At 36.6% G+C, this 25434-nt stretch overlaps 1 protein-coding gene across 1 annotated transcript in view; it reads left to right on the top strand.

The window, feature by feature from the left end:
• The window catches only part of SLC71A2 (solute carrier family 71 member 2), a 29233-nt gene extending 17420 nt beyond the window's left edge, over window positions 1–11813 (top strand). Inside the window, exons 5-12 of the mRNA XM_021541483.4 lie at window positions 85–199; window positions 1158–1376; window positions 2456–2569; window positions 3115–3186; window positions 5648–5760; window positions 6653–6750; window positions 8539–8696; window positions 10235–11813. Of these exons, the coding sequence (XP_021397158.3) occupies window positions 85–199; window positions 1158–1376; window positions 2456–2569; window positions 3115–3186; window positions 5648–5760; window positions 6653–6750; window positions 8539–8696; window positions 10235–10438 (1093 nt within the window). The 3' untranslated portion in view covers window positions 10439–11813. The remainder of the gene's footprint in view (window positions 1–84; window positions 200–1157; window positions 1377–2455; window positions 2570–3114; window positions 3187–5647; window positions 5761–6652; window positions 6751–8538; window positions 8697–10234) is intronic.
• Window positions 11814–25434: the final 13621 nt, after the last annotated feature.

Raw genomic sequence — 25434 nt, 5'->3', positions numbered from 1 at the left:
GCTTAAACACAAACTTGCTTATTAGTAGGATAAAAAGCAAGAGATCTTAGTTCAAACTTTCTAATTTTGCTTTTAAATTATTAGGTGGTACTTCGCTATGATTGCAGTATCTGGAATCTTTTCTGTTACCTTTTCTGTAATATTTGCCTATGTAGCTGATGTAACACAAGAACATGAAAGAACTACAGCCTACGGACTGGTAAGATATGCTCAATTTGGGGAAAAAGGTCAGATTTAGACCTTCATATTGAACTTGGGTTTTGTTGTACAGATTGTTTCCAGATTACTGTAGAGAGTTTGATAAAGGAATGTACCATGGCTCAAGACACTGTGTTACAGTTCAGGCATGGAGTACTGTGCATTCATGGGGAACAGAATTAATATTTGACAACTTGCATAGAGGGCATGTGTAAGAAAGAATGTCTTAAGTTTTGCAAACAGAACATTAAATGTTAAAGACAATGCAAGTGATTTAATCTAGCAATAGTTTTCCATCACCTGAAAGTTGCACATCTAGTTCATACAGCTTCTTTTTGGTATAGAAGGGCATTGTCTAATGTCAGAATGGTAAGGAAGGATGAAACCACATGTTTAATTACTTAGATAAGACCTTTCTTAATGATCAAAAGATGAGGAAAATAATTTAGTTAGTACAAGCTAGTCCTTTCAGTGGTAACATAACTCCTGCCTAGTTTGCTTTCCTAATACCTATATTACTTTAAGTTTTAGAGGTCTACTGATAGACATCCGTAGCTTTTAAACTTGTTTTAGGCAGGCATTTAAATTTACTGACAACTTTTGCAGTCAAATCACTTCAAATTCATAATTAGAAAACAAAATCAAGGTTTTAGTCTATTTGAACGTAAGAGCCATTTTCCTTTGAGCTAAACCTGATCTTGGGAGTGCAAATCCTGTTTAGTGTGGTGTGCTGTTGAGAAGGCTGTATAAACTGTATTTAAGACCTATACTTACTGTTGTAAATGGTATGTGGTTTATTTACTTTTTTGTTTGGTTTGGGTTTTTTAGTTGAATTTTTACTGGTGTGTTTTTTAACTCACACTTCTAGGGAGGGGTGGTGGTGGTGAGCAAGTTACTTGCTTTTTCTGTAATGGGAGATTAACCACTTTGCTGACTTTGTAAACTGTTGTTGTGCATAGGTATCTGCCACCTTTGCAGCAAGTTTGGTAATCAGTCCTGCCATTGGAGCATACGTGTCTGCCAACTATGGGGATAGTCTGGTTGTACTGGTGGCCACGTTGGTGGCTGCTGTGGACATCTGCTTCATCCTGCTAGCTGTACCAGAATCTCTGCCAGAAAAAATAAGACCTGCTACATGGGGATCTTCTATATCATGGGCACAGGCAGATCCTTTTGCAGTAAGATGTACTTTAATAAGTAATTTAATAATTTGGTGATTAATAAATAATAATTATTAGTTGCAGTTTGTAAGCTTGAGAAGTCGTCAGCCTTCCTGGTAGCTTGACTATTTGCTATAACATAGTCTCCACTTTCTGCTCTTGCCCGTAAAGATCTAACTACATTTGAAACACAAAATCAAACCAAACTTTGTGGAATAAATAATTCTAAATTTGAAAATAATGTTTGGTGTGATATCCAAAGGGACAATACTTTAATTTTCTAACTTAGGTACTCCATTTTATTGCAAACAGAAATGCTGATTTCTTACGCCTCAGAAGTCATGATTTTAAGGTTTTACATACTTTATGACTGTGCTTTTGGCAGTCTCTCTCCCCACCCTTATATCCACGTTTGGTTATATGTGATTTCTTTCTAATAGAGGATGGATCTATAAAGCCCGGTTTTTTTAATATGCATATATAAGAAGGGCTAAAACATACTGTGCAGCCTGTATAGTAACTTGTTCACTCACTCCCATATACTCAGTTATTTTATGTTTTTGTTACACCTTGGTATCTTAGGAAAGGAAGAAGTGATTTTTCTTCACGGGATCTGTCCTGCTGGGAAGTGGTTGTGAATATTGAGAGATGAATGATATGCTTGAAAGACTGCAGTTACAGAATTTATTTCCAATTTATTTGTTCCTTAAAATAATTAATATAATTGATGAACAAGTGGAAGACTTGTATATTATTTGCTAGTATCTTTCAAAACAAATTATTACTATGGAGGTTCATTAGAAGGTATTAGGTCCATTAGGTATTATACTTATATAATGCTGGTTTTGGGGAGTAGTTTTGACTTGGCACTGAACAGTAGCTTCAAAAATCTTAATGGAAACTTTATTGAAGAATTGGGTTCCCCAAACTGTATATAAAGAGATTGTGACTTAAGGTTCAGCTTAACAGTATTCGTGTGTAATTGTTTTGATGTGTATGCATACACAAGAAAAGGGAATCTATTTTTCTCTTTCCGTATGCTTTCATTAGACTTTGTACAAATGTTTCAGTACCTGCCTTGTTCTTTTGTTTTACAGTCTCTGAAGAAGGTTAGAAAAGATCCTACAGTTCTCCCAATCTGCGTTACAGTGTTGCTCTCCTATCTGCCTGAAGCTGGCCAGTATTCTAGTTTCTTTCTGTACTTGAGGCAGGTAAATGTTGGTGTCTTCACATCTTACTAAGGATGTTTAAATTAGTATTCCCTATGACCCCTTTCTTGTTATATACTTTCCTTAGAGACCTGCTTTTTGACAAAGTAAAGCTTTAAAATTAAAGCCAGGGTGCTTTGCTAAGCCAAGAACTGAGTAACACTTGACTCCTGATGCATAAAGCCTGTAGTGTCTTAAGCATGTGTTTACCTTAAGCATGCCTTTGTTCTCATTCAGTACAGCAGTTTCTGAGTCTGTCTTGAGGTGGGATCTTGCCTTTCAAAGACCTCTTGTGTTTGGAGGAGGGATAGAGAGCTTCAGTTTCCAGGTCCATGAATTCTTCTGTCTCCTTATTTTAAGGCAGTTTTGTTTTCCTGTATACTTTTCTTGGCAAAGAGTCAAGCATTATTCTTGAAAGTAGACACTTCCTCAATGGATCTTGTATAAATCTAGAGGAATGAGTGTTTTCATTGAGAAGATATTCATTGCTACTAATTGCTCTGGATTGTGTTTGGCCTTTGTTTCACACAATTTTTGCTTCTCTACAGATTATAGGCTTTGGATCTGCTAGCATTGCAGCATTTATAGCTGTGGTGGGCATTCTGTCCATAATAGCTCAGGTAAGCTTTGTTTCTTAGTGCTTCATTTAAGCTTATCTAAAAACTTTTTAAAACTTGCATTCACTAAATGTTGTATTCATGATACAGGCCATGTAAATTTCTTGCTTTGTATCAGCTTTCCTTAGAAATACTGGGTCTAGACATCAGAATGATAAAAATTGCTAAACTTGGATCCATAAATTCATTGGAATTCTGAGTTAAAATCATTAAAATTATACAGGAAATTTGTAACTAAATGCAAGACATTCTCAAAGGGAAATGCCTTATTTTAAATAAAAGTCATGCTGCTTGCACCCATTCAGTTGCCTTGTGCTATCAAATTTGCATATAGGCAGTCTTTCCAGGGTGACAGGCTCAGCTTGGAGGCTGAGGAGCTGTGAGGCCTTGGAATCTTCTTAAATGGCAACAGTGAGCTGATTTGTCAACAAATCCTTTATGTCTTTTGTAAATCAGAGTTTTTATGATGTGATTTTTGGTATCTTCATGGATACAGTTTGTCTTCTGTTCTGATAACAAGAGGAGGAATGGCATATAGAGCATGTTGTACCCTTGCTGCCATTCTCAGCAGAATGAAGGTCTTACTGTTTTGATGTAAACAACACATTGATCAATGTTCACCAGTTTTACTGGTGTCAGATGTGGCCTTCATTAGCAATTCAAATAATTTTTAAATCTTTATCCTGTGGTTTATTCTGAGACTATTGTGTGCACTCACATATGCCAGTCATACTTTATGCTGACCAGTATTTTTGCTAAAAATCTCTTAAGTTGGGTTCCCTTCTGGTTTATAATTTTCAGTGTTAAAATGAGGAAAATATTTTGATTTTTGAGCTTTTTGAAGAATACAGCTTACTGAAATAATCTTTGTTTATTGAAATAATCTTTGCTTCATAAATACTGATTTATGATTTTGGATATCTCCAGAAAGAACTGAACACATGAAGGTAGAATTATTGTATTTTTTTCTATGTAGCATTCAAACTAGAAATGAGAAACAAGAAAGCTAGGGTGAGCAGTTGTCATTGGCTAGATGCCAAGTGCCCACCAAACTGCTCCAGCACTCCCCAGCCAGACGGGAGAAAAATTAAGGTAAAAAACAACTCTTAGGTGGAGATAAGGCGGTTTATTAAAGCAAAAGCAAAAGTTTAGGCATGCACAAACAGGGGAAAAAAAAATAGATTTATTTTCTACTTCACATGAGCTAGCAGTGCTGAGCCACTTCCCAGGAAGCAGGAATTCCACATGTGTTGCAGTTGCTCTGGAAGGCAAACGTAAATAACATTCCTCCTCCTTTCCTCAGATTTTAAATCTGAGCTGATACCATATGGGATGTGTTACTCCTTTGGTCAGTTTGGGTCAGCTGGCCAAGTTTTGTCCCCTCCCAGGATCTTAACCCATTCCCAATTTACTCTGGGGGAATGTTCAGAGACAGCGCTGATGCTCTGCCAGTGCTCAGCAGTAGCCAAAGCACTGGTGTGTTAACAACACCTTTCCAACTACCCACAGACCAGTGAGAGCTGCTGTGGGAAAATTAATTCCATCTCAGCCAGACTCAATATAATCCGGAAGAGACAAGGCAAGAGGGGAAGTGTATTCTGCTCTGCAGTTGTGGTTCCTTTTCTCTGTATTTTTACTGAGACATTACTGAGTTTCTCCTGTTAAAGAAAAATGTGTGTTCCATTACATGAGTCAGGTTGTCCATCTGGACTTTGCTTTACTAGGAAGTGTCTGCATCTTGCCCGAGTGTCGTGTTGTATCTGAGTTCAGATCTCCTTCTCCCTCAGCAGTAACACTTCTAACAAATGGAAATACTGATCTTTGGTTAGGATTAGCTTCCATGTGCAAATGAAAAGGTTGTATCAGTGGTGTAAAGAGTCAGTACAAAATGTAATTTATGGTGCCTAGGAATTGGCCAAGTTTCAGTGTATGTGATGAAGGTGAAAAAAGGTCAGGATTTACTTGTAAGTTTAAATGTAAATTGGCAAAATAATTCCTTAGCTGACCTAAGGAGTTTATTTTCTTTTGAGCTAACAGTCTTTTTTTCTCTAGTATTTGTAGATACTGATAAATACAAGTAATGTGCAGCCTGCACTGTTTTTGCTTGGTAACAGCTTTTATTTTGTGGAATGCTCTATTCTGTAATACAGTAGGCTTGTAGAGGTGAAAATGAAAGTCTGCCTGCATTGGAAATAGCCACTGTCATCTAATATACATAGAGAGGGCAATATATATGCTTCTGGATTTCCCAAAGTAGTAACAATTTAAATGTTAAGAATATCTGTACATTAAATGTTGAAATGACTTACTTGTATTTTGGGCTTAATATAGGAGGAGAAAGAGGACAAATGGTGTGAATTCCTCATAATTTGAAAAGTCTTCTGAATTACTTTGCATGGGAGAAATTACTTTAGCAAGTCTGACTTCTAAAAACTTTTTTTGGTTAAACTAATTTCTCTTGCAGACTCTGTTTCTCAGTATCTTGATGAGATCTATAGGGAACAAAAACACGGTTCTCCTTGGTCTTGGCTTTCAGATCTTTCAGTTGGCTTGGTATGGTTTTGGATCTCAGTCTTGGTAAGCATACATTTTGCTATGTACATATTGGTTAAGGAACTGAAAAGTTTTTTTTCCCCCCAAGAAATTCTACTATTAATTCTGTTGTCATGGGTATTTGAGTGCTCTGGGAATTAAATATTCCCATTTTCATTACACTACCAAAATTTGGTCTGCATTTTACATATGTAGGAATGATGGAATTTCCTGTACATACAGCCCTTTTGAAAAGGGAGTCTTTGCAGCATTTTGTTCCACTGCGTATTAAGTCTATGAATGTGGTTAAAACTTTTTCTTAAACTCACAAGCTAATAAGTAGTATGTTCTCTTTAGTAATTCCACTACATCTATTTTACCCATTAGCTATTGGATTTACACTTGTTTTTGTTTTTCTAACATATTCTCTTACTCCAACTATAATCCCTCTTAGAAACTATCTAGAGTTTCTTCTGTTGGAAGAACTGTCTTTTAAGTAGAGACAATTAGAACCATAAGCTACAAAAACTTCTTTACAATGTGTGTCCTACTGAGAGGGATGAGTGCTTTCTTGTTGTTTGTCAGAGTACTTCCTAGTCAGTTGTAGAAGCTAGAGAATTGCATCACTGGGACACCCTGGGAAATTGTTTCTTCATGCAGTGTTTGGAGAGAAAAACCCACTTCACTCCTGTTCCCCTCTTTCTCTGCTAGGATGGAATCAAATTAAATGTGCTTCTGTTGCAACAAGTTCAGAATAATATATGGGAAGGGAACAGGAAGATAACCAGATAATTTCCAGTTCTTTAGGTGTTTTAATAAAAATATTTTGATTGGGAATGAAGCGTTAAATAAGGGTGCCCTTGTGGCTCTTGTGAGAGTGTGGGGAGTAATTATAAGGGCAGTCTCATTTTTAATTCAAATTATGTATTTAACACAGGATGATGTGGGCAGCGGGAACTGTAGCAGCCATGTCAAGCATTACATTCCCAGCAATTAGTGCTCTGGTCTCACGAAATGCAGAGGCAGATCAACAAGGTGAGTGTTGGATAAATTGCTGTTTATGCATTAGACTGCTTTTTTGTGTAGAAAGCAGACGAGTTATCTAGATGTACTTTTCAACTTTGTATGTTTTCACTTGGCAGTAGTTGTGGAAGTCTGCTAGTTTATGAAGAGAGGAAGGAAGTGCACAAATTTATCATATTTGCATTGTAAAATACATAATTGCTGATGAGCTACTTCTTGTCTTTCTTTCTGTAAAAGCACTGCAAAGGCAACAAAAACATTCTCTTTTTTTCTCTTCCTTTTATTATATGTGGTATTCTCTAAGTAGTCAGTGAGGATTAATGTAGCAATACTACCTTTTTAATTACACATTTTACCATACTGAAATAAATGTAGGAAAGAAGTTTCATTTTTTTTGTAGAAAAGTTGTGTCTATATGATAAAACACTTCAGATTTTCAAGGAATAGGAAAGGATGCCAAAGTAATCAGTTAATCTGAGAAAACACAGAATTTACTGGTTTTGATGTGAAAAGCAATGTACAGTAAGAAATTACTCCTCCTTTAAAGCAAAATGAGAAGTCATTACAAATTAAAACACTGGTAAAAAGACTTAGTATTGTTCTTGAATTGAACTTGAATTTAGCATTCTCTAAAAAGTGTGTACGTATAGATTTTAAGTATCATTTATTCTTTACCATTGTATAATACGAAATAAGGTAAATGCAGTTAATCTGAGAAGTACAAGGGAGTTGCTGTTCCAGGAGGTAGATTTCTGTTGAAAGATGCAAAAGAGTATTTTACAAGGGTTTTTTTAATTATTCCCCTCTCCTCCATTTTTTTTTTTTTTTGAGACATTTTAAAGATTTTTAAAGACCAGTTTTCTGTTTACATCAGGAAATGACAGTTTAGTTAAGCTGACAAAAGCCATTGAGCTTTGATTTTATGTGGAGGAAATCTGTGTTAATAGCTAAGGCTTTAAAGACTGAGGTTTTGCCACCTAGTGGCATGAAGATTTTAAACTTCCATTATCATCAACCTATGAAGTAAAAACTCGGACAGCTATCTTTTTTGCATGTTTTCTTTTCCTCCCATTTTATAAGTTATTGTCTTAAGAATGAAACAGATTATTAATATTGGAAAATAGCATTTTTAGACTCTTACTATGTGAAGTTATCATCAAAACACTTTTTGCACAATTATTGTCACAATTTCTTAAGTTGAAACAGAAATACACCTATAGCACTTTGGATTCTTTTTAAAGCTTGATTAATCAATGTAGTAGAGTCAATCAAGTATTGAATTTACTGCTGTATACTTAATTTACTGCACTTGGTAAGTTAGTTGGTATTTAAATAAATACTCTCCACAATTTGTGCATATTTTCCCAATCACAGCTCTTAACACTTAGATACATTACTCTAAATTTCGCTTGAAAATAAATTGAATGGGAACGACATTTAAACTGTGCTATCTTCACTGTCTTTATTGTAGGCTTTGGGTGATAGTGGAAGAACTCTAATATTAAAAATGAAACTTTATTCATCATAAGTTATTAGGATAAATTTCTTTATAATCATAATGAAATATTATCCAATAACAGAAATAATAATTCTTCCAGTAATCTGTAAGTATAGTGACTGAACTATGGTGTGCAGAGGATTATTTTAGTCCAACAAAATTTTTTTCAATATACTTCTTACATCTTAGATTGCAGAAATAATTATTATATGCTCTAGTTTGGCACAATCAGAGCTCTTGGCTCTGAGCATTTCTTCTTCACTTAAAAAAAAAAATCCTACTTTTTTTTTTTTCCTCATTAGGTGTTGTTCAAGGAATAATAACTGGAGTAAGAGGACTGTGCAGTGGCCTGGGACCAGCACTGTATGGCTTTATTTTCTTTCTCTTCCATGTGGAACTCAATGAATTGCTCCCTGATAACACTTCTGAAATAAAAATAAACCAGAATCCCAGTGATAAGGTTAGTTCAAAATTTGGTGTGGAGTTTGCTGTGTAGAACTCATAGGGCCAGAAATCTGTCTTCTTGGTTGACTTAGAATCATCAAACATTAACCTTAAACTACTTAATTCTCACTTTTCAGTTTTATTAAATAATTAAGATAGCTCATAATTTAAATGTAATAGTAAATACTTAAATTTACAGTAGTAGCAGCATTGGTTTCAGTATTATAACAGTACCAGGTAACTTCTTTTGATGTAAATTTACTGGAACTATAGTTTGAGTGAGGTTGCATCATTTTGATTATCCACAGGAAGCCCTTGTAGCAAACAGTGGAGTTGTAGGCTGTGTTGGAGAGTAATAATAACAATTGGCAATGCAATGACAAAGGGCAGCCTTTGAAAGATTTTTACTCCTCTCAGTGAAACCACAATTATATAGTACTCAAAAGCTGCTCAGATGAATGAGCTGTTATACTGCAAATGAGGGTGTATTAATTTATGGAAATTAATTTCTTCTTTTGAGTATTTGTGTGTGTATTACCTGTTGAAGATTTAATATAATAAAAATATATTTTTGATATGTTTACATTCTTTGCACAGATCATCAGCTGAAAAATTAGGCCTCTGGTTGTAACAGGAATTGAGGCAAGGGAAGTACCCGGTTGCTGTATAATTATGTTCAGCTATTTTCCCATTTCATTTGAGAATAGCTTCTTACATTTCTTTTGGTAGAATAAAAGTTCCCTGGATTGACAAGCTTCACCTTCTGTTTGATCTAGTTTTAGTTTACACAGATACAGTTAAAGAAAAGTTGTTAAAGATTAAAAAATAGCTGGATTGTTGACATTTTTCTTTTGTGGAGGTTTGTCATCAAACCTGGCTGATTTAAATTTTATCTTAAAACCTTTTGGGTGTTTGTTTTTAGTTGGGGCTTTGAAATGTGGGTAAGATTTATTTCTGAATTTTAAAACAAACTGCTTAGAATCAAGAGAGACTAACTCCAAATACTGAGTTATCATACATAAATAACATGTCTCTGCAATGGGGATGATCTCACTGTTATTTTGCTCACCCATATTTTGATTTTTTTGGAGATGCTTATTTATTTGGCTAATATTTGGCTGGATTCTAGATATCTGATTTATGGAAAAGTGAAGCTAAGGTTTATTGAGTGTTTGTACTTCTGGTTGTTTGTGTTCAGAGGAGTCTCGTTGATTTAACAGGCATGTTGCCTAAAACAAAAAAAAAATTACAAAAAAAGCATGCAGTCAATATCTGTTTCATTAGCTAGGCAATCATACTTTCAATTGAAAATTTTATGTCTTTTTGGTTTTTAGATGAATGTGGATATCAGGTGAGGAATCTGTGGGGATTTTAGATGTAGAAAATTTAATTTACAGTGCACATATGAACCTGTTTGCAAAAGTTTTATAGTCCCCATAAATATGTCTCTCATGATCTCCCTCCTTTGTGGTGTAGTTCATAATGTAGATTTCACAATTCTGCACATTTCAGTGTCTGAAACATGAATTGGTTTTTATGCTTGTTTTCCTGTAGAGAGCAATCATTCCTGGTCCCCCCTTCCTGGTTGGAGCGTGCATTGTTCTCCTGGCTTTTCTAGTCGCCTTATGTATTCCTGAGAACAACAAAGCCAGCAGTACCAAAAAACACAGCAACAGCATCAGCAGCAGTCTGAGTAACAACCTAGACCAAAGCAATGAAGAGGACATCGAGCCATTGCTGCAGGATAGCAGTGTATGAAGGCTGAATTCTGAGGGGCCAATGGAACAAATTCATGTGCTGAATTGTGGCTCTGGAAGCTTGGTGGGAGGCACAGAGTGTCTTGCCTTTGGGGAGAAGGCAGCTGTGACAGGAGGTCACCTGCTGTATACTACTTGAGGTTGATGTCATGCTTGCAGGGGTGTTTTTTTAAAACAGCAGGTCACAAGCTGGTGTGATTTTACCTGGTATTGGACTGCAAATGCTGCATAAAATTCTGATATTGGGTAGAAAACTGTATAGAGAGATAGAATTTTTTTAAAGTTTGAATGTTTAGTTCCCAAAATTGCAAGATAATGTGAAATGAACAGGTTTGAGTCAGAACAATTTCAGCCATCACTATAATAGGTTATTTATGCCTTTTTGTCTTCATCTATGCCACATGTAGTCTTCATAGTATGGAAGGCACTGATCCCTATATAGTTTTGGTACCTGAAATAGTGGTTATCAATTAAATTCTCAAATGTTACTTACTAGCAAGAAGTTAGTAGTTACCAGAAAGCAGTGATGAAACTGAGATGGCAGAATTGTGAATGTGTGTGATCACACATTATAGTACTTATCCATAAATGAAAGTCATACAGAAACCCTAAACCCACACTCTGGAATAATCAGTTGTGTGCAGTTAAAGCAAATCCAGATGACACCCAAGATTCAGGTCCCATTAACATTCTGCATATAAAAAATACAATTTTAATATTAAAATGAGCAGTGTCATAAATACAGACACTTTTAAGTGCGTGCCAGAGTACTTTACATAAAAATATATATGTCTGCACTGCATTATGTCACTTTATCTGTCATATAAATGAATTTTTTCCTATTAATTCTTTCACCGCTGCCTTAACTGCTTCTTAGTGTTCAGTTATTAATCATATTCAGCCTTCATATCACTGTCTTACCTGCTGAATATCATGGATATATTAATATATTTTTTTAAAGCTGCTTCAAAGGAGTTATGAGTAATAACAAATGTGCTAATTTTTAGAGACTTTTATGAAGAAGACAGAAATTTGTATGTATTTTGCTGCAGTGTAAATGGACTATTAAACCAAACTTTGATGAAATACTCCTATGAATGTTTTATATGTATGCAATATATGTAGATATTTGTAAGGAGTTTTAATTTTTCCAGATGGGGTGCTGTGTAAATCATGTATTTATAAATGTAATGAGGGTACAGACAGTTATACAGTTTTTTAAAAGGATTGTGTATTGACTGAACAAATTTTAAAAATATATATTTTGAAACTTGTTCTACATAGAGCACAGATAAGAAACCTTTTGTACTATGCAGGTTGTTTTTTAAGTTAATAAGCTTCCTAATGCGTAATAAATATAAATATTAAGCCTCCTAGGTTTCATGAGTAAGTGTGTGTTTTTCCAAGTTCACTGTTGTGCTTTTGCTGCTTCAGAGCAGAGGTGGGTTTATGCTAGTGTTGGATGACAGTACCTGAATTCCTGTTCTGTTGTGTTGTGTCTGTGTTATCACATGGTGAAAAACATGCTTTGCTTAGAAATTTCTTTGGTATCTGACATGGTATCCACTGGGGTAGAGAAGTGGAGAATGAAAGTACAAAAAAACTCCCAAGAATAATTTCTGATCTGAACAGTGCTGCAGAATTAATATGTTTTTTCTGAGGAGGCTTGGGTTGCTGTTCTTTGAATTTCTTGTAATTCAACCCCAATGGGTTTTTATGCTCGTTAATCTTTTTTTGCTGCAGGCTAGACTGCAGTTGGGTAGGTTTTGTGTGATCCCAGCTTAGAATGTACTTAAACTTGATACATGGAATAAAATACAGTATGTTAGTATTAAAAGTAGCAGTTGTCAAATTTTTTACTGCTGATAGTATCCCAGCAACAGATCAGATTTTTTGAAGTAAAATCTCAGAATCAAAGAATGGTTGGAAGGGACCTTTAAAGGTCATGGGACAGGGACATCTTTCACTAGAGCAGGTTGCTCAGAGCCACCCTGCCCAACCCGACCTTGAACTTTCCAGGATTTCCAGGAATGGGTAATCCACAGCTTCTCTGGGCAGCCTGTGACAGTGCCTCACCACCCTTATTGTAGACATTTTCATCCGTATGTTCAATCTAAACTTAACCCTTTTCATTTTAAAGCTCTTACTCTTTGTCCTGTTCCTACATGCCTTGTTGAAATGCTGCCTCCTTTCCTAAAGGTCTTTTTTATATATTGAAGGGCTCACCCCAGAGCCTTCTTTCTTGCTGGCCAAACAACCCCAGCTCTCTCAGCAAGTCTTCACAGGAGAGCTGCTCCAGTCCCTCAATCATCTTTGTGCCCTCCTCACTCCAACAGATTTATGGTTTCCTGTGCTGGGGAATCCAGTGTGAATGCAAAAAATAATTTTAAGCATGCACTCTTACTGTATATAAATTATTATATGTACTACTCTGCTGATTAAGTACACAATAAAAAAGTAGAAAGGTAAGCTATAGATTAGATAAACAGTTTTTAAATATTTTTATGAGTAGTGTAAAGGATTTTTCTGTTCCCAGTAAAGATTAGTAAATGATACTCAGAAATACCTGATGCCTCATTAGTTTTAGAAATTTTTGTTCAATACAGTGGTACAGAGATTCGAAGTTTGGTTCTAATTTCAATTTACCTTGATTTTAATCTTCAATATGTATTTAATATGTTTTTAGTATCTGTCATTACTGAAAAAGATACCTCACAAAGATATTGATCCAAATGGAAAGGGTGTTGAAGGCTGTGCTTACAAAGTCATGATCTTTTTCAGTCCTGCTCACTATGTATGCAGAGGTGTATTAATATTCAGTTTAATACTCAACCAGTAAGTTTCCATTTTCCCTGATGTCAGTCAGTTGGATTTGCAAACTAATTGAAAGGTCTTCAGTTTTTGTATTGTTAACAAATGGATTGAAAAACATCCCTCTGGAAGATTTTTAAAATGGGTTATAAAGTTACTTCCCCTGTAGAAGTGTACAGGTACTAGAGGTTTTTCTGGGTGAGACTTCTACACTTCTTTTTGCAACAAAATTGCATGATGACGGAAACTTTTTAAACTTTTGTTTTCAAAGTGTTCCCGCCATAAAATAACTTTGTTTTAAAAAGGAAATTTTTCTTGCTTATTGTTAGAACATATTTATCTTGAAGAGACACATTGAATATTTTTATTTTTCAAAAACATTGCATAGTACCAGCAGGCCCTTTTCATCACAGAAAGGGTCAGGAGATGTGGAACAATGCTTTCTCTTCTGTGAAAGAAAAATGTAAGTTTGACATGGGATAACCAGTGAACCCTGGTAGTATAGAAGACTTTCATGGTAACTCCCCATCTGATTCCAAAGTATTGTAAAGATTCTAATATTGAAAGGTCTTGTTTTTATACAATTACCACTTTGATGACAATGTAGTACTTTGTGTACTTTTGCCTCCAGTTTATTTGCCGTACTAGCTTGCCCAGTGATCCAGTGAATAAACTTCACTCTTGCTGTAACTTATCCTTAGATCCCTTTTTTGTAAGGGATTCTATTCAAAGCAGCCACTGTATCAGTGGTTACACTTGTACAGTTTTTTCACAAAAGAGAACTTTAAATAAAGGAACGGCTTACTTTTGAGCATCTGCCTTTTCTATTACGTCTTTTTATTAGGGATTGACTAAAAAGTTGCTCTTTATGAACTTAATAATGAAAAAAAATCTAGCAAGTACCTTAAACTGAGACAGGTTAGGAATACTTGTAGTTTCAAATCTCCCACAACCCATAACTTGTTCTAATATTTTTTCATTCAAACCTTCAGTGTTTTTCTTCAAACTTCAAAGTATTTTCTGTGAAATTTGTGAAATACTGGATTGAATCACAGGACTTCAAACATTGCTGAAAAACTTGTAGAGGCTGTTCTTCATGTCCTGTATGGGTAGTCTGTAAATGCCCTGTAAATACTTGTGGCTCTTATACTATTGATAGCTAATGCCTAAAGGTACAATATACACTCAAAAAGTGGTTCGTTATAAGCAATAACACTTGTAAATTTGTATTTCAAGTTCTTACTTTGATGATTTCAAATTTTTTGGGCAACTTTTTCTCAAATTCGACTACATTATCAGTGATATTACCACACAAAGTGGTTGATTAATGTCTTGCACTAGGGGCAGAAGTATCATTTGTGTTACCTTTGATCTGCATGGATTCTTTTCCAGACTATTTTGAGAGACCAGATCATTTTGTGAGGGTTAGTTTAGTTGCAAATAGGTAATACAGTCCACAGATGCACTTAACTGGGCACATGTAAATGTCAGTACACTGAAAATGAAAGAAGGAGTGCGGGTATCACTGTCAACTCCCTTCTGCATTGTGAAGCACCCAGTTCCTCAAGGGTGCCTTGTGTTCTGTCTGCCTTAAGTGTGACTGTCTGGCACACACACCAGATGAGAGTGCAGTGTCAAGATATGTTATGTATTAGTAAAGTTGTACTTATTTCTTAATACTTTCAGGTGGTAAATAAAATACTTTTATTTTAGAAAAAAAAACAACAGTAACTAATGCTTTCCTTCTTGTACCCCTAAGGTGTGCTTAGCCTCCAGGCAGGAGACCATTGCTCCAGAGCATGTTTTATTGCAGTGTAAGAATGTGCAGTAAGAGTAAGACAGTGCTTCACTTCCTCCATGTGGTAATGGGCATGCTTCTTTGGGGCAGTTGATTGTCTCTGTTTGTGTGGAGCTGTGCTGCTGATCCAGAGGAACAAAGTTCTAGTTGTTCTAATAAAATTTATCTTTCTTATTTTTTTTTTTTTTTAATTTTTGTTTTCAGAAGACATCAAACACAGTTTCCCCTCCAAAAAAGCAGGGAAAGACATTATGAATTAACAGTACAAAGATCTGCAAAACTATACTTGGGAAACTTCTTTTCCTCTATCCTCAGAAATTTTGCTCTGTTGTGTACATGCATTTATAGTGAAAATATGATGCTATTGTACTTTGATTATAATATACTAGAAGATCATAATAAAACCTATGATAAATAAACTTAAGACTTTTGATTGTTTTAACAGGCATGTTAAGCAATATGTTATGTATATACTAGCATCATTATGTCTCCTAGCAAGAAGAGGATTTAATTTTAAAAGTTGTTTAAAAATTTTGGTTATACTTTTCTGTTGTGGTCCAAAAGCTTTCACTCGCAGGATCTTCCAAGCTCAGTTGGCTAAGCTGAGATGCTTCTGGGCAACCTGAAAAAGCTGATAAACCTGGATGAGTTGATCAGCTGAATAGCCTATTTTTTATGTTTTTGAGGAAACTGAGCATGACTTCTAGTCCTCTGTTAAGTGGCATGCTGTCTCATGGGTTCCATTTCATGATCTTAGTGGTGAGATTGATCTAAGAGTAAAATCTTGAATCTGGCATGTGTAAATAATTAAATCAGACTTTTATTTCCTAGACAATTTCTCCTGAACAAGTCTTACAGAAAAGAAGTTCATCTTCTCCCATTGCCTTAAAAGAATAGTCTTGCTCTGTTTTCTAAAAGAACACTGTAGTAAGAGAATGGAAGGTGGGTGTTGGGCATGGTTCAGAGTACAGTCCCAGGCCTAGCATTGCTACTCTGCTGCCCTTGCAGTCTATTTTCTGTTGCTCTAAAAGTGCCTTTATATATTGCATTTTCAGCACTCGCACCTTAAAGCAAATGTGTTAAAATCCTTCCTTAATTTGAAAGTAAATGCTGCATCACCAGCTGAATCTCTGAGAAGTACAGAGCTGCGTGATTTAAGTGCAATTGACTGCATTACATGCTAGCAGTTTGGAAGTCAATATTTTTTATAGTCCTTTTTTCTGTTGACATGAAAAAATGGCCACTTCTGATTGCAAGTGAGAACTTAGGCTTATGGATTTCAGAAAATTGCTTGTATCTGAAGTGTCCTTTAACTGATGCCTGATGTATGCCTTAATGCTTGTGTTTTGTAAGAAACAGGTTGTAAAGAAGATTGGGCTGCTTGCTCTGCTCATCTTAATGTAGGCAAAAATCTGCTCAGCAGGACCTTACTTGATGATGATGCAAGAAAAACTATTGGTGAATAACAGGCAGACAACATAATTCATGACAGATTACTTTTATACACGTGGAAAGAGTTGATCTTGAAAACTTTGCAGTGGTTATATTGTTTTGTCCAGAAAATCTATTATAAAGGAGATTTTGTAGGCAATTATTTTTTTTCCCCTTCTCCCAGTTCTGTTGAAGAGTATTTTTAAGGGTATTTTATATTTTGAAGCAAGTCAAAGTCTAGTCTTTTTCTACAGTCTTTTCTGAAAGTCCTGATGAATTCTCTTTAAGTAAGAGGAACTTAATCATATATGGGAGTGTCTGCTTTATCATATGTAGGTACCATTTTTGATAACTTAATGCTGTTTCTTAGTAAAGTGGTTCAAACATCTTCTGAAAAGCAGTGAAGGGTAAAAAAACCAAAATAAGACAAAATTGTTTTAGTAACAGACTGAAGTGTTAAGCACTGAAGAAAAAAAGTTAAACATGAAGGTCTAAGCATCATTCCATGTTGCTTAATGCCCAAAAGCAGCTTTTTCTTGCTTACTTCTTTATGTTTGCATTATAAAAAAAATGTGTATTTTTTCATCATTGGCATCACCTCTAACTGGCTTATAAATAGTTGAAACATCAAACTTGCCCGGCTACCTAGTCCTAGTATGCTTTGTGCTCATGCTTGACTGTATTGGGAGTGTTAATTCACTGCAGCTAGTGGTAACAGAAAGTTCAAAACATATATTTAAGTAAAATAGTAGCATATTTTAAGTACAATGTTTAAATATACATTCAAAAGGTGTACATATGTTTTAACACTGAAAGAAAAATAAAACTTAAAAGGAAGATTGAGAAATGTAAATATTCACTAGACTATGCTACCCAAAGTAAATTGCATTCTGCATATCCTTGTCAGGCACACATTTTGACCTCAGAGAGATGTTGCAGGCCTCTGTGCAGCCCTTAGAGGAAAAAGCTGTTTGCAGAGCTGATAATTTGTGACTTTAACTGAGTGGTTAAGGATTTAATCTTCTTGGACAATAGATTTTCATTTTTCCTCAAGAAGTAAGCTCTCCCTACCAATGAGTTTGCTTTCATTTTTCAGACATGAAAGCATGTTTGGAAAAGCACCTTGGGAAATACAGAGCACTAGAAACTCTTAATGATCCTGGTATAACGTAATCAAAAATAAATTCAGGTTTTTTTACTTTTATTACAAATCACAAAAAAAACCCCAGAAGATGTTGCAAGATCAACAGAAGAGCTTAATTTTTAGTGTTTCAGAATAATTCTGAAAGTATTTGTCTATGTATGAAATACATCAACCACAGCTGCCTTTCCTGAAGGTGACAGGAAAGAAAAATGTGATAAAGGTCAGACTGTCAGGCAGCCTATTATGAGCAAAACACTTTCATAGGATAGAGCCTCCCCAGGAGTGGGTTGGTTCCACCTTGACATTACAGCATCTGTCAAAAGGAAAAACAACTCATGACTCCAGGTAATAACTGAAGGTAGTAAAAACAACTCATTTGCCCTATTTCTTCCATCTCTAGGGGGAAAAATACATCAAGCTACCATGTCGCAATCATATTAAAAAGTTCTGCACAGTTGCCTCAAGCAGTTGGTTGAGGTCTTTTACTTTATTACAAAATACACAAAAGTAAAACCTGATCTCTAATTTTGTGGACGGAGCCCATGGTAAATATATTTGAATTTATTTTTTTTTTTATTCAGTGTTGGATGTAGTCATATTTGGAGAAAGAGCAATAAAAATGGAGCATTACAGGTTTGTACCTTTAGAGGTAATTTTTTAAAATTCTCTTTTAAATTTTTTTCCCTAATTGCAAAGGCTCCAGAAACCAACTAAGAGTTTCAGCTGATGTATTTCTGTATTATTACTGTATTTCTACATAATTACCAGAAATCCCAACCTACCTAGAGCAGAATGCAGATAGAGTAATTAAATGTATTGAAAGTGCATTTGAGAAAGTGTGGTATAACTGAAGAAAGAGGAGGAAAGAAGACAGCATAATTTCTAATCAACTGTATTTTCAAACCTGATTAAAAATCCTCATGAGGTGAGCAAGATTTATCTGTATAAAGCTACATGAAAGATTAGCACTGGTTGCAGAAAGTTTTGTTAATATAATTTTGATAGAAGGTGTTTTCCTTTAAGACCTAGCTTTGAATTGAAATATTTTTGATGTGACATTGATCAATGATTTTGGGAAAGGTTATACCTTAAATGTACCTAGATTTTTGAATTTAAACCTATGAATCAATAGCTAATAAGAAAATCTGCTCCGCGAACTTGATCTCTGAGAAATGGCCTTCAAAGAAGAGAATTTGAATTCAACCCCATCTCACATATCCATTTTCCTCTCATACCCTGTGTGCCATGAACTTACAGGAAACAGAGGAAAACCTACACCTTCAGATAACTTGTTCTTTAAAGGCTCCAACTGCCACAAGTCTCAGGTGTTCATTTTGCAATTGATTCCAGTAGGATACAATTTCTTAACAATAGTGCTGCAAAAATGTCCTTTATTTATTTGTTCATGTTGCAATATTATTTTTGCCCTTAGATGACAATTCTTTTCTGCCCATGCAACTTTTGAGAAGGTTTGTAGCAGTTGGTACATGACAGCATTTAGCAGCAAATGGCCATGCTTTAATTGGAGTGTTCAGCTTTTTGTCAAAGGAATGTTTGCTACTCTCTTGTGTAGCTTTTGTCCTGCATAAAAAAAAAAGACCTAAAATTCTAAGGAAAGGCTGACACAGCAGTCCTATTTAGAGCAATGTGCTGATCACTTAAGACTTGACTGCATTGTTTCTTTACTGCCTAAGGTTGTGGTGATAATCCCATTGGCAGGAGGGACTGATAGTGCCTGTCACTGCTAGTTGCAGATGTCTAGAAAGCCTACTGTTAGCAAAAAAAAAAAAAAAAACAACCCAGAAAATCTTGTCTTTTGTTTTCAGACTTTCTACTTTCATGTCATGATCTCAAGAGCACTGTAAGGTGCAGGTGTCATTGTAAAAAGATAGTACCACTTTATTCCTAAGAGAAATTAGTCATAGAAGAAAATCTTAGCTGAGGAAGTAGTACATCCATCCACAAACCCCAGAGTGGTATTTGAGTTAGAAAGTGCCTTAAGGCACTGAGCTTCAAATACTTGGGTGAAACATCATACACTCTTTTTTGATGTTAGTCTGAGACCTTGTCAGTTCTTTTAGACAATACAACACCAGTGTTATATCAAAAAGGTACTGAACTATCTGATAAAATTATATCTGGCATCACCCTAAAACTCGAAGGACCACAAAAAGCTTTACCAACTGGAAGAAAACTATGGTTCTAATGCTAAATAAGACAATCCCCAGCACAGACATACTGAGGAAGTGAAAAGTCCTCCTTGGCTCTTTGAAAGTGTCAGTTGTGAAATCGGAGATAATTTGTATTAATGTATCCTGTGGATAGACTAAAAATCCTCACCTATTCATGCACAATCTTGTCTAGTCTTTGTTGTTCAAGTCTTACAAAAATTTTAGTAAGCTTGAGCAGTTGTCTTCAATTTGTCTACAGACAAATGGGTTAGCCTGGGTTTCGTTAACCTGAAAAAAAATTTAATTAAATAATTTCCAAAAATACTCACCCTCTGTGCAATAGAAATATGTTTCCTGAAACAGCTGATGGCAAGTAGAACACACTCCTGTTTTATAATTAAATGTGGCAAATATCAGAATACCTTTGGCAAGAGTCAACTGTTGTGTTAAATAAACTTGCAATTGAAAGTAATCAGATGTAGGAGGGAGGAGTCATGCCTCTGTGAGGTTAGATGGCTAAATTATTGAAAAACAAATGGAAAAAAAGATAATTGACTTAGAGAATGTATAGATATTTATACCAAAAATATTAAGACTGGTGCAACTGCAATGTTAAGAGAGGAATGTATTAAAGCCTTAGAGACAGCCAAGCAAGGGTATGGTATGTGTTAATTGCTACAGAATGCTGTATATAGTTTTTCATTCATATGCCTTGATAGTGTCATACTTTGACATTTGCTGGATGCCAGGCACCCACAAAAAATGTTTGCTGGACAGGAGAGAGAAATGTAACAAAGGATTGACATAAGGACTGACAGAAATCACTCATCAAATATCATCAGGGCAAAACAGGCTCAAATTAGGGACATACAGTGAATTTATTGCTAACACAATCAGAGCAGGATAATGAGAAGTAAAAAAAAGCTCTTGAAAACACCTTCCCCACAATGCTTCCTCCTTCCCAAGCTCTACCTCCTTACCCCAGTGGTGCAAGAGGACAGGGAATGGGGGTTATGGTAAATTCATCAGCCGTGGTTTATCCTGCTGCTCGGGGGGAAGAGTCATTCTCCAGCTGCACTGTGGGGTCCCTCCCACAGGAGAGTGTTCTCCATGAACTTCTCTGATGTGAGTCCCTCTCAAGAGAGAAGCTTTCTGTGACCTGCTGCAATGTGAGTCCCTCCCATGGACACACAGTCTTGCCAAGGCTGCTGCAGCAGCGGAGCAGAACCCCTCTCTTCACAGTTCTCAGGGCTTCTTAGTTCTCTTCACAGCTTCCTATAGCATCCGCCTGCTCCAGCCTGGGTCTCCTCCATGGGCTGTGGGTGGATCTCAGCATCCCCATGGACCTCCCTGGGCTGCAGGGGCACAGCTGCTTCACCATGGGCTGCACCAGGGGCTGCAGGGGAATCCCAGCTCTGTGCCTGAAGCCCTCCTGCCTTTCCTGCTGCACTGACCTTGGTGTCTGCAGGGCTGTTCCTCTCACATACTCTCACTCTGCTCCTTTTTGTCTGGAATTTAAAATGTGCCACCAATTTTGTTTTGATTTCTTCTTAAATATGTTATCACAGAGACCTAACTACCATTTATAATTGGCTCAGCCTTGGCCAACAGCATGCCCATCTTTGGAGCCAACCAGGGACTGGCTCTGTTGGACATTCCAGCAGCTTCCCAAAGAAGCCACACCTATGGCCCCCGCCCTACCGAAAAAAGAAGCTGTACAAACCCAACACAGGTAGCAAGAAGGGAGAACTTGCAATTATTAATGCTGTCAAATTGAGAGATCTGGAGCCACGAAATGTTCATAGAGGAAATGAAAAGAACCACAAATCTTGGGCATTTGCTCCTGCACTGTCCACATTAAAGGATTATGTTTAGCACATGCCCAGTCAGTGTGCAGGAATCAATCCAAAAGAAATCAAGATATATGAGACTTGCATAGACAGCAGGGTTTGTCCTCCATGGTGAGCCCAAGTGGCTCTGGCCAGGCTGCTTAGGTGTCCTAGAAGTGTAGAATCATTGAATGGCTTTAGTGGGACATTAAAGATCATCTAGTTCCAACCTGCCTACCATGACACAGACACTTTCACTGGGTCAGGTTGCTCAGAACTTCATTCAACCTGGCCTTGAACACTTTCAAGGATGGGACATCCATATCTTCTGTGGGCAACCTGTTACAGTGCTCACCACTCCCCTAGAATTTTTTCCTAGTGTCTAATTTAACCTGCTGTCTTTCAGTTTGAACCCATTCCCCCTTGTCCTGTCTCTACATGCCCTTGCAAATAGTCCCTTTCCATCTTCCTCATAAGGCTCCCTTCAGGTACTGAAAGGCTGCAACTGGGCTACCTGAGGCCTTCTCCTCCCCAGGCTGAGCAATCCAAATTCTCTCAGACTTTCTTCACAGGAGATGTGCTCCATTCCTCTGATCATCCTGGTGGCCTCCTCTGGACTTAAATCCAAGAGGTCCATGTCCTTCCTGTGAGACCCATCTTGTCCTGTGGGACCCCAGAGCTGGTGCAGCACTGCAGGTGGGCTCTCACCAGAGCAGAGCAGAGCAGAGGGGCAGAATCCCCTCCCTCCCCTGCTGCCCACCCTGCTCTGGATGCAGCCCAGGACACGTTTGGCTTTCTGGGCTGGGAGTGCCCATGGCTGGGTCATGTCCAGCCTCTCACCACCAGAACCCCCAAATCCTTCTCACAGGGCTGCTATCCTTCTGTTCATCCCCCAGCCTGTAAAAGAAAAAGAGAAGCAATATCTTGGTACTTCACAGAATGCAACTGCATGCACAGTGTATTTGAGATAATTTTGTTTAATGAAATCACATCCTTCTTCTGTAACATCTTGCATTGAGTTTTGCTACATTAACTTCCCGCAAATATGGGAGTGATTTAAAAGCCTTGCCATGACTGTTGGCATTTCAGTAGAGTGGATGATGACTGAAGAGCACTTTGCTTTGCCTCTGTGTTGTCAAAGCAAGTGGTGCTACCAAGAAGGAAGTCTGTCAGAGGAAAATTTCTTACATTGCTGGCAATGCTATTTCAGAAACAGTTTGGTTTTAGTGTCTTTCCTTTATCTCAGGCAGATGATCTAGCTGTGCAACTGCATTACAAAAAATTTAGGAATGCTGCTTTCTGTGCAAAAGTGAAGCATACATCAACAAAAATTCTAAGTATATAAAAAAAATTAATAAAGCATATGTATGTGTATTGATGGTAGTAATTGCTGGAAGGATGAGAATGAGTACCTGATCAGGTAATGGTTTATGTGGGACAGAGAGGGAAAAATGGAAGTCAAGATCAATGAGCCTTTGGCTGGTGAAAGTTTTTGTATTGTAGAGATTTGAGGGCTGTGGAGTGGATTATAGAAAACATTGTAAAAACTGGCATAGAATAGAATGATCCAAGAGGTGATAATTGTGCTTCTGCAGTCATGGACAGCATTGGAACTGAAAAACTGTCAGTTTGAAGCCCTCTAACACAAGCTGCTTGTAGCTGCACAAGTTAGTAACATCAAGCTAGTTGAAAAAGTGCTGCCAATACCTTTTTTAGCAAGAAAACAAAAATAAACTTCCTCACACTGGAAATGGGAGAAGAAAACATGACATATAGAGCTCGATCATAGCAAGACCAAAGCTGCCAAATCTGACTCATGGGAAGCTGGAGCTGCAGAGCATCCTTTGGCTGGAGGACGATATGTGTCAGCCACTGAATACAAGAGCCTGAAAATGTAATGTGGAAATAGGCATTTCCCTGCAGTTTGGTACTTTTGCAAGTATTGAAGGAGAATCTAAGAACTTGAATGAGATGAGCTCTGCAGTGCACTGTGGTGGCTAGGAAAGTCTAAGTAATCCCTCTATCCTTGTGGAGATGACTACAGCCCATCTAGAGTTATTAACTTCAATGCTTGGACAGGAAGTTTGCTTGTGCAGTCAGAAACTAGGGATGTGCAATACCTGGCACTCCTGAGGCTGATTAAATTATTTGTTAACAAATTACTTAATTTTTTAAATTAAATTTAATCTTTGTGTTTGAAGACCTACATTTTCTTAATTGTGACTAACAATATAAGAAGAGCTTGGCTTTGTTTACCCAATAACTATTTTTATATCTTCATTAGGAGATCACATGGTACATCAGAAAGGGATTGGTATTCCGAAGCTTGTTCTGGACTTCTGATTCTGTTTACAACTATTGTATGGGGAATTTACTCTGAGTTAAATCTAACTTGATCCCCTATGCCAAAAGTCTCCACCATAAAAGTGATTTGGAGATATCTAAAGATGAAATGTTTAAAGCCTGACTAGACTTTTTTTGTGAGAGACTAATTACAATGCCCAAAGCATTTGTCCAGTGTACAGGAAAACCATCCTGTGTAAGCAAACTGTTCAGTAGGGTCAGTTAAGGAAAGGGCTTCAAAACTGCTCTGAAAGAGCTAGTGTGGATTCAATCTTAAGGGAAAAAAAAAATCTTCCTTTTTTAATTCCTATTTCAGATTAAAATGTGAAATTTGCCTTCACTCCTCTTTTTAAAGACTTCTTTTAAATTAGGTCTTCCATTATAAGTAGCAGATAATTTTAAAGAATTCTGAGTAAGGCCTCTTTGGTAGATCTCTGCCTTTGCTGACAGATCTGTTCCTCTAGGGATGGTCCTCACATGAATTAATGGCAGTGCAATTTTCCATACAACTAAGGTCTTGGCCCTCAGACTCAGTATCTCAGGTCACACCTTGGAATTATCCTGACTCTGAGAGTCATTTGCAAAGCTGCCTGCTATGCTTGTACTTATCCATGAGTAGTCCTGCTGAAGTCAGAATAAAATTGAATAGGCATGTAAGTCTTTGCAGAATGATGTCCTGAGGCTGGAAGGACCTTCAATAGATTGATTTTAGGATATGTTTGCCCAGTCCTTTACAGGCAAAACCAGATTGGTCCTACTGGTGCACACTGCCAGTATAAGCATGGTGTGTTCTCATTCTGAACTGTCTGGGCCCCATAACTAGCCAGCTCTGAAAAGAAAACTGCACAATAGATCTGTCTGCAGGGCAGGAGGAATTAGCACAAATTTGTAGCAAGGGGATGATTGCTCCCAATTCTCATACAAGTCTGAAAAATACAGTTTTAAAACTGGTTGCAAATGATGGCATAGTAAAACCTTTAACATATTAAGACCAGAAATTACTTAACAAGAACTCTTTGGTAACTGTTTACACCATCATAGGCTTGCCTTTAATTTCTTTTATAATTCCCTAAAATTTCCATTTTTTATTATGTTAGTCTGGAGGAAATTTCGGCTTCCAGTATGTATATTCTGCTCTATGAGCTTTACATACTGACAAACAAATGCCAACTGACTTAATTTTTGCAAATGTACTATAGCTACTGAAGCTACCTATAGAAACATTTAAAGGTATATGTTTTTGCAGGATATAACATTTATGTTGGGATCCATTTTTTCGTTCCTCCTTTTCTCTCTTTGTCCATATTATGCATTACTTGGTGTTCATGTTCCTTTATATCTTCATAAAAACACCTTGTTTGAATCTAAACCTTAGATTACAGAGAGAATTCAGAAAGATGCATAATTAATATTTTGAGTGTAATTATTATAAATGCGCACCTTGTTATAAATGCAGGTTCCTGAATTTTC

Source organism: Lonchura striata, chromosome Z (genome assembly GCF_050655825.1).
Source record: "Lonchura striata isolate lonStrDom1 chromosome Z, ASM5065582v1, whole genome shotgun sequence".
Lineage (NCBI taxonomy): Eukaryota > Metazoa > Chordata > Aves > Passeriformes > Estrildidae > Lonchura > Lonchura striata.
Note: the sequence above shows the minus strand (reverse complement) of the source record. Positions and strands in the feature narration are given on the sequence as shown.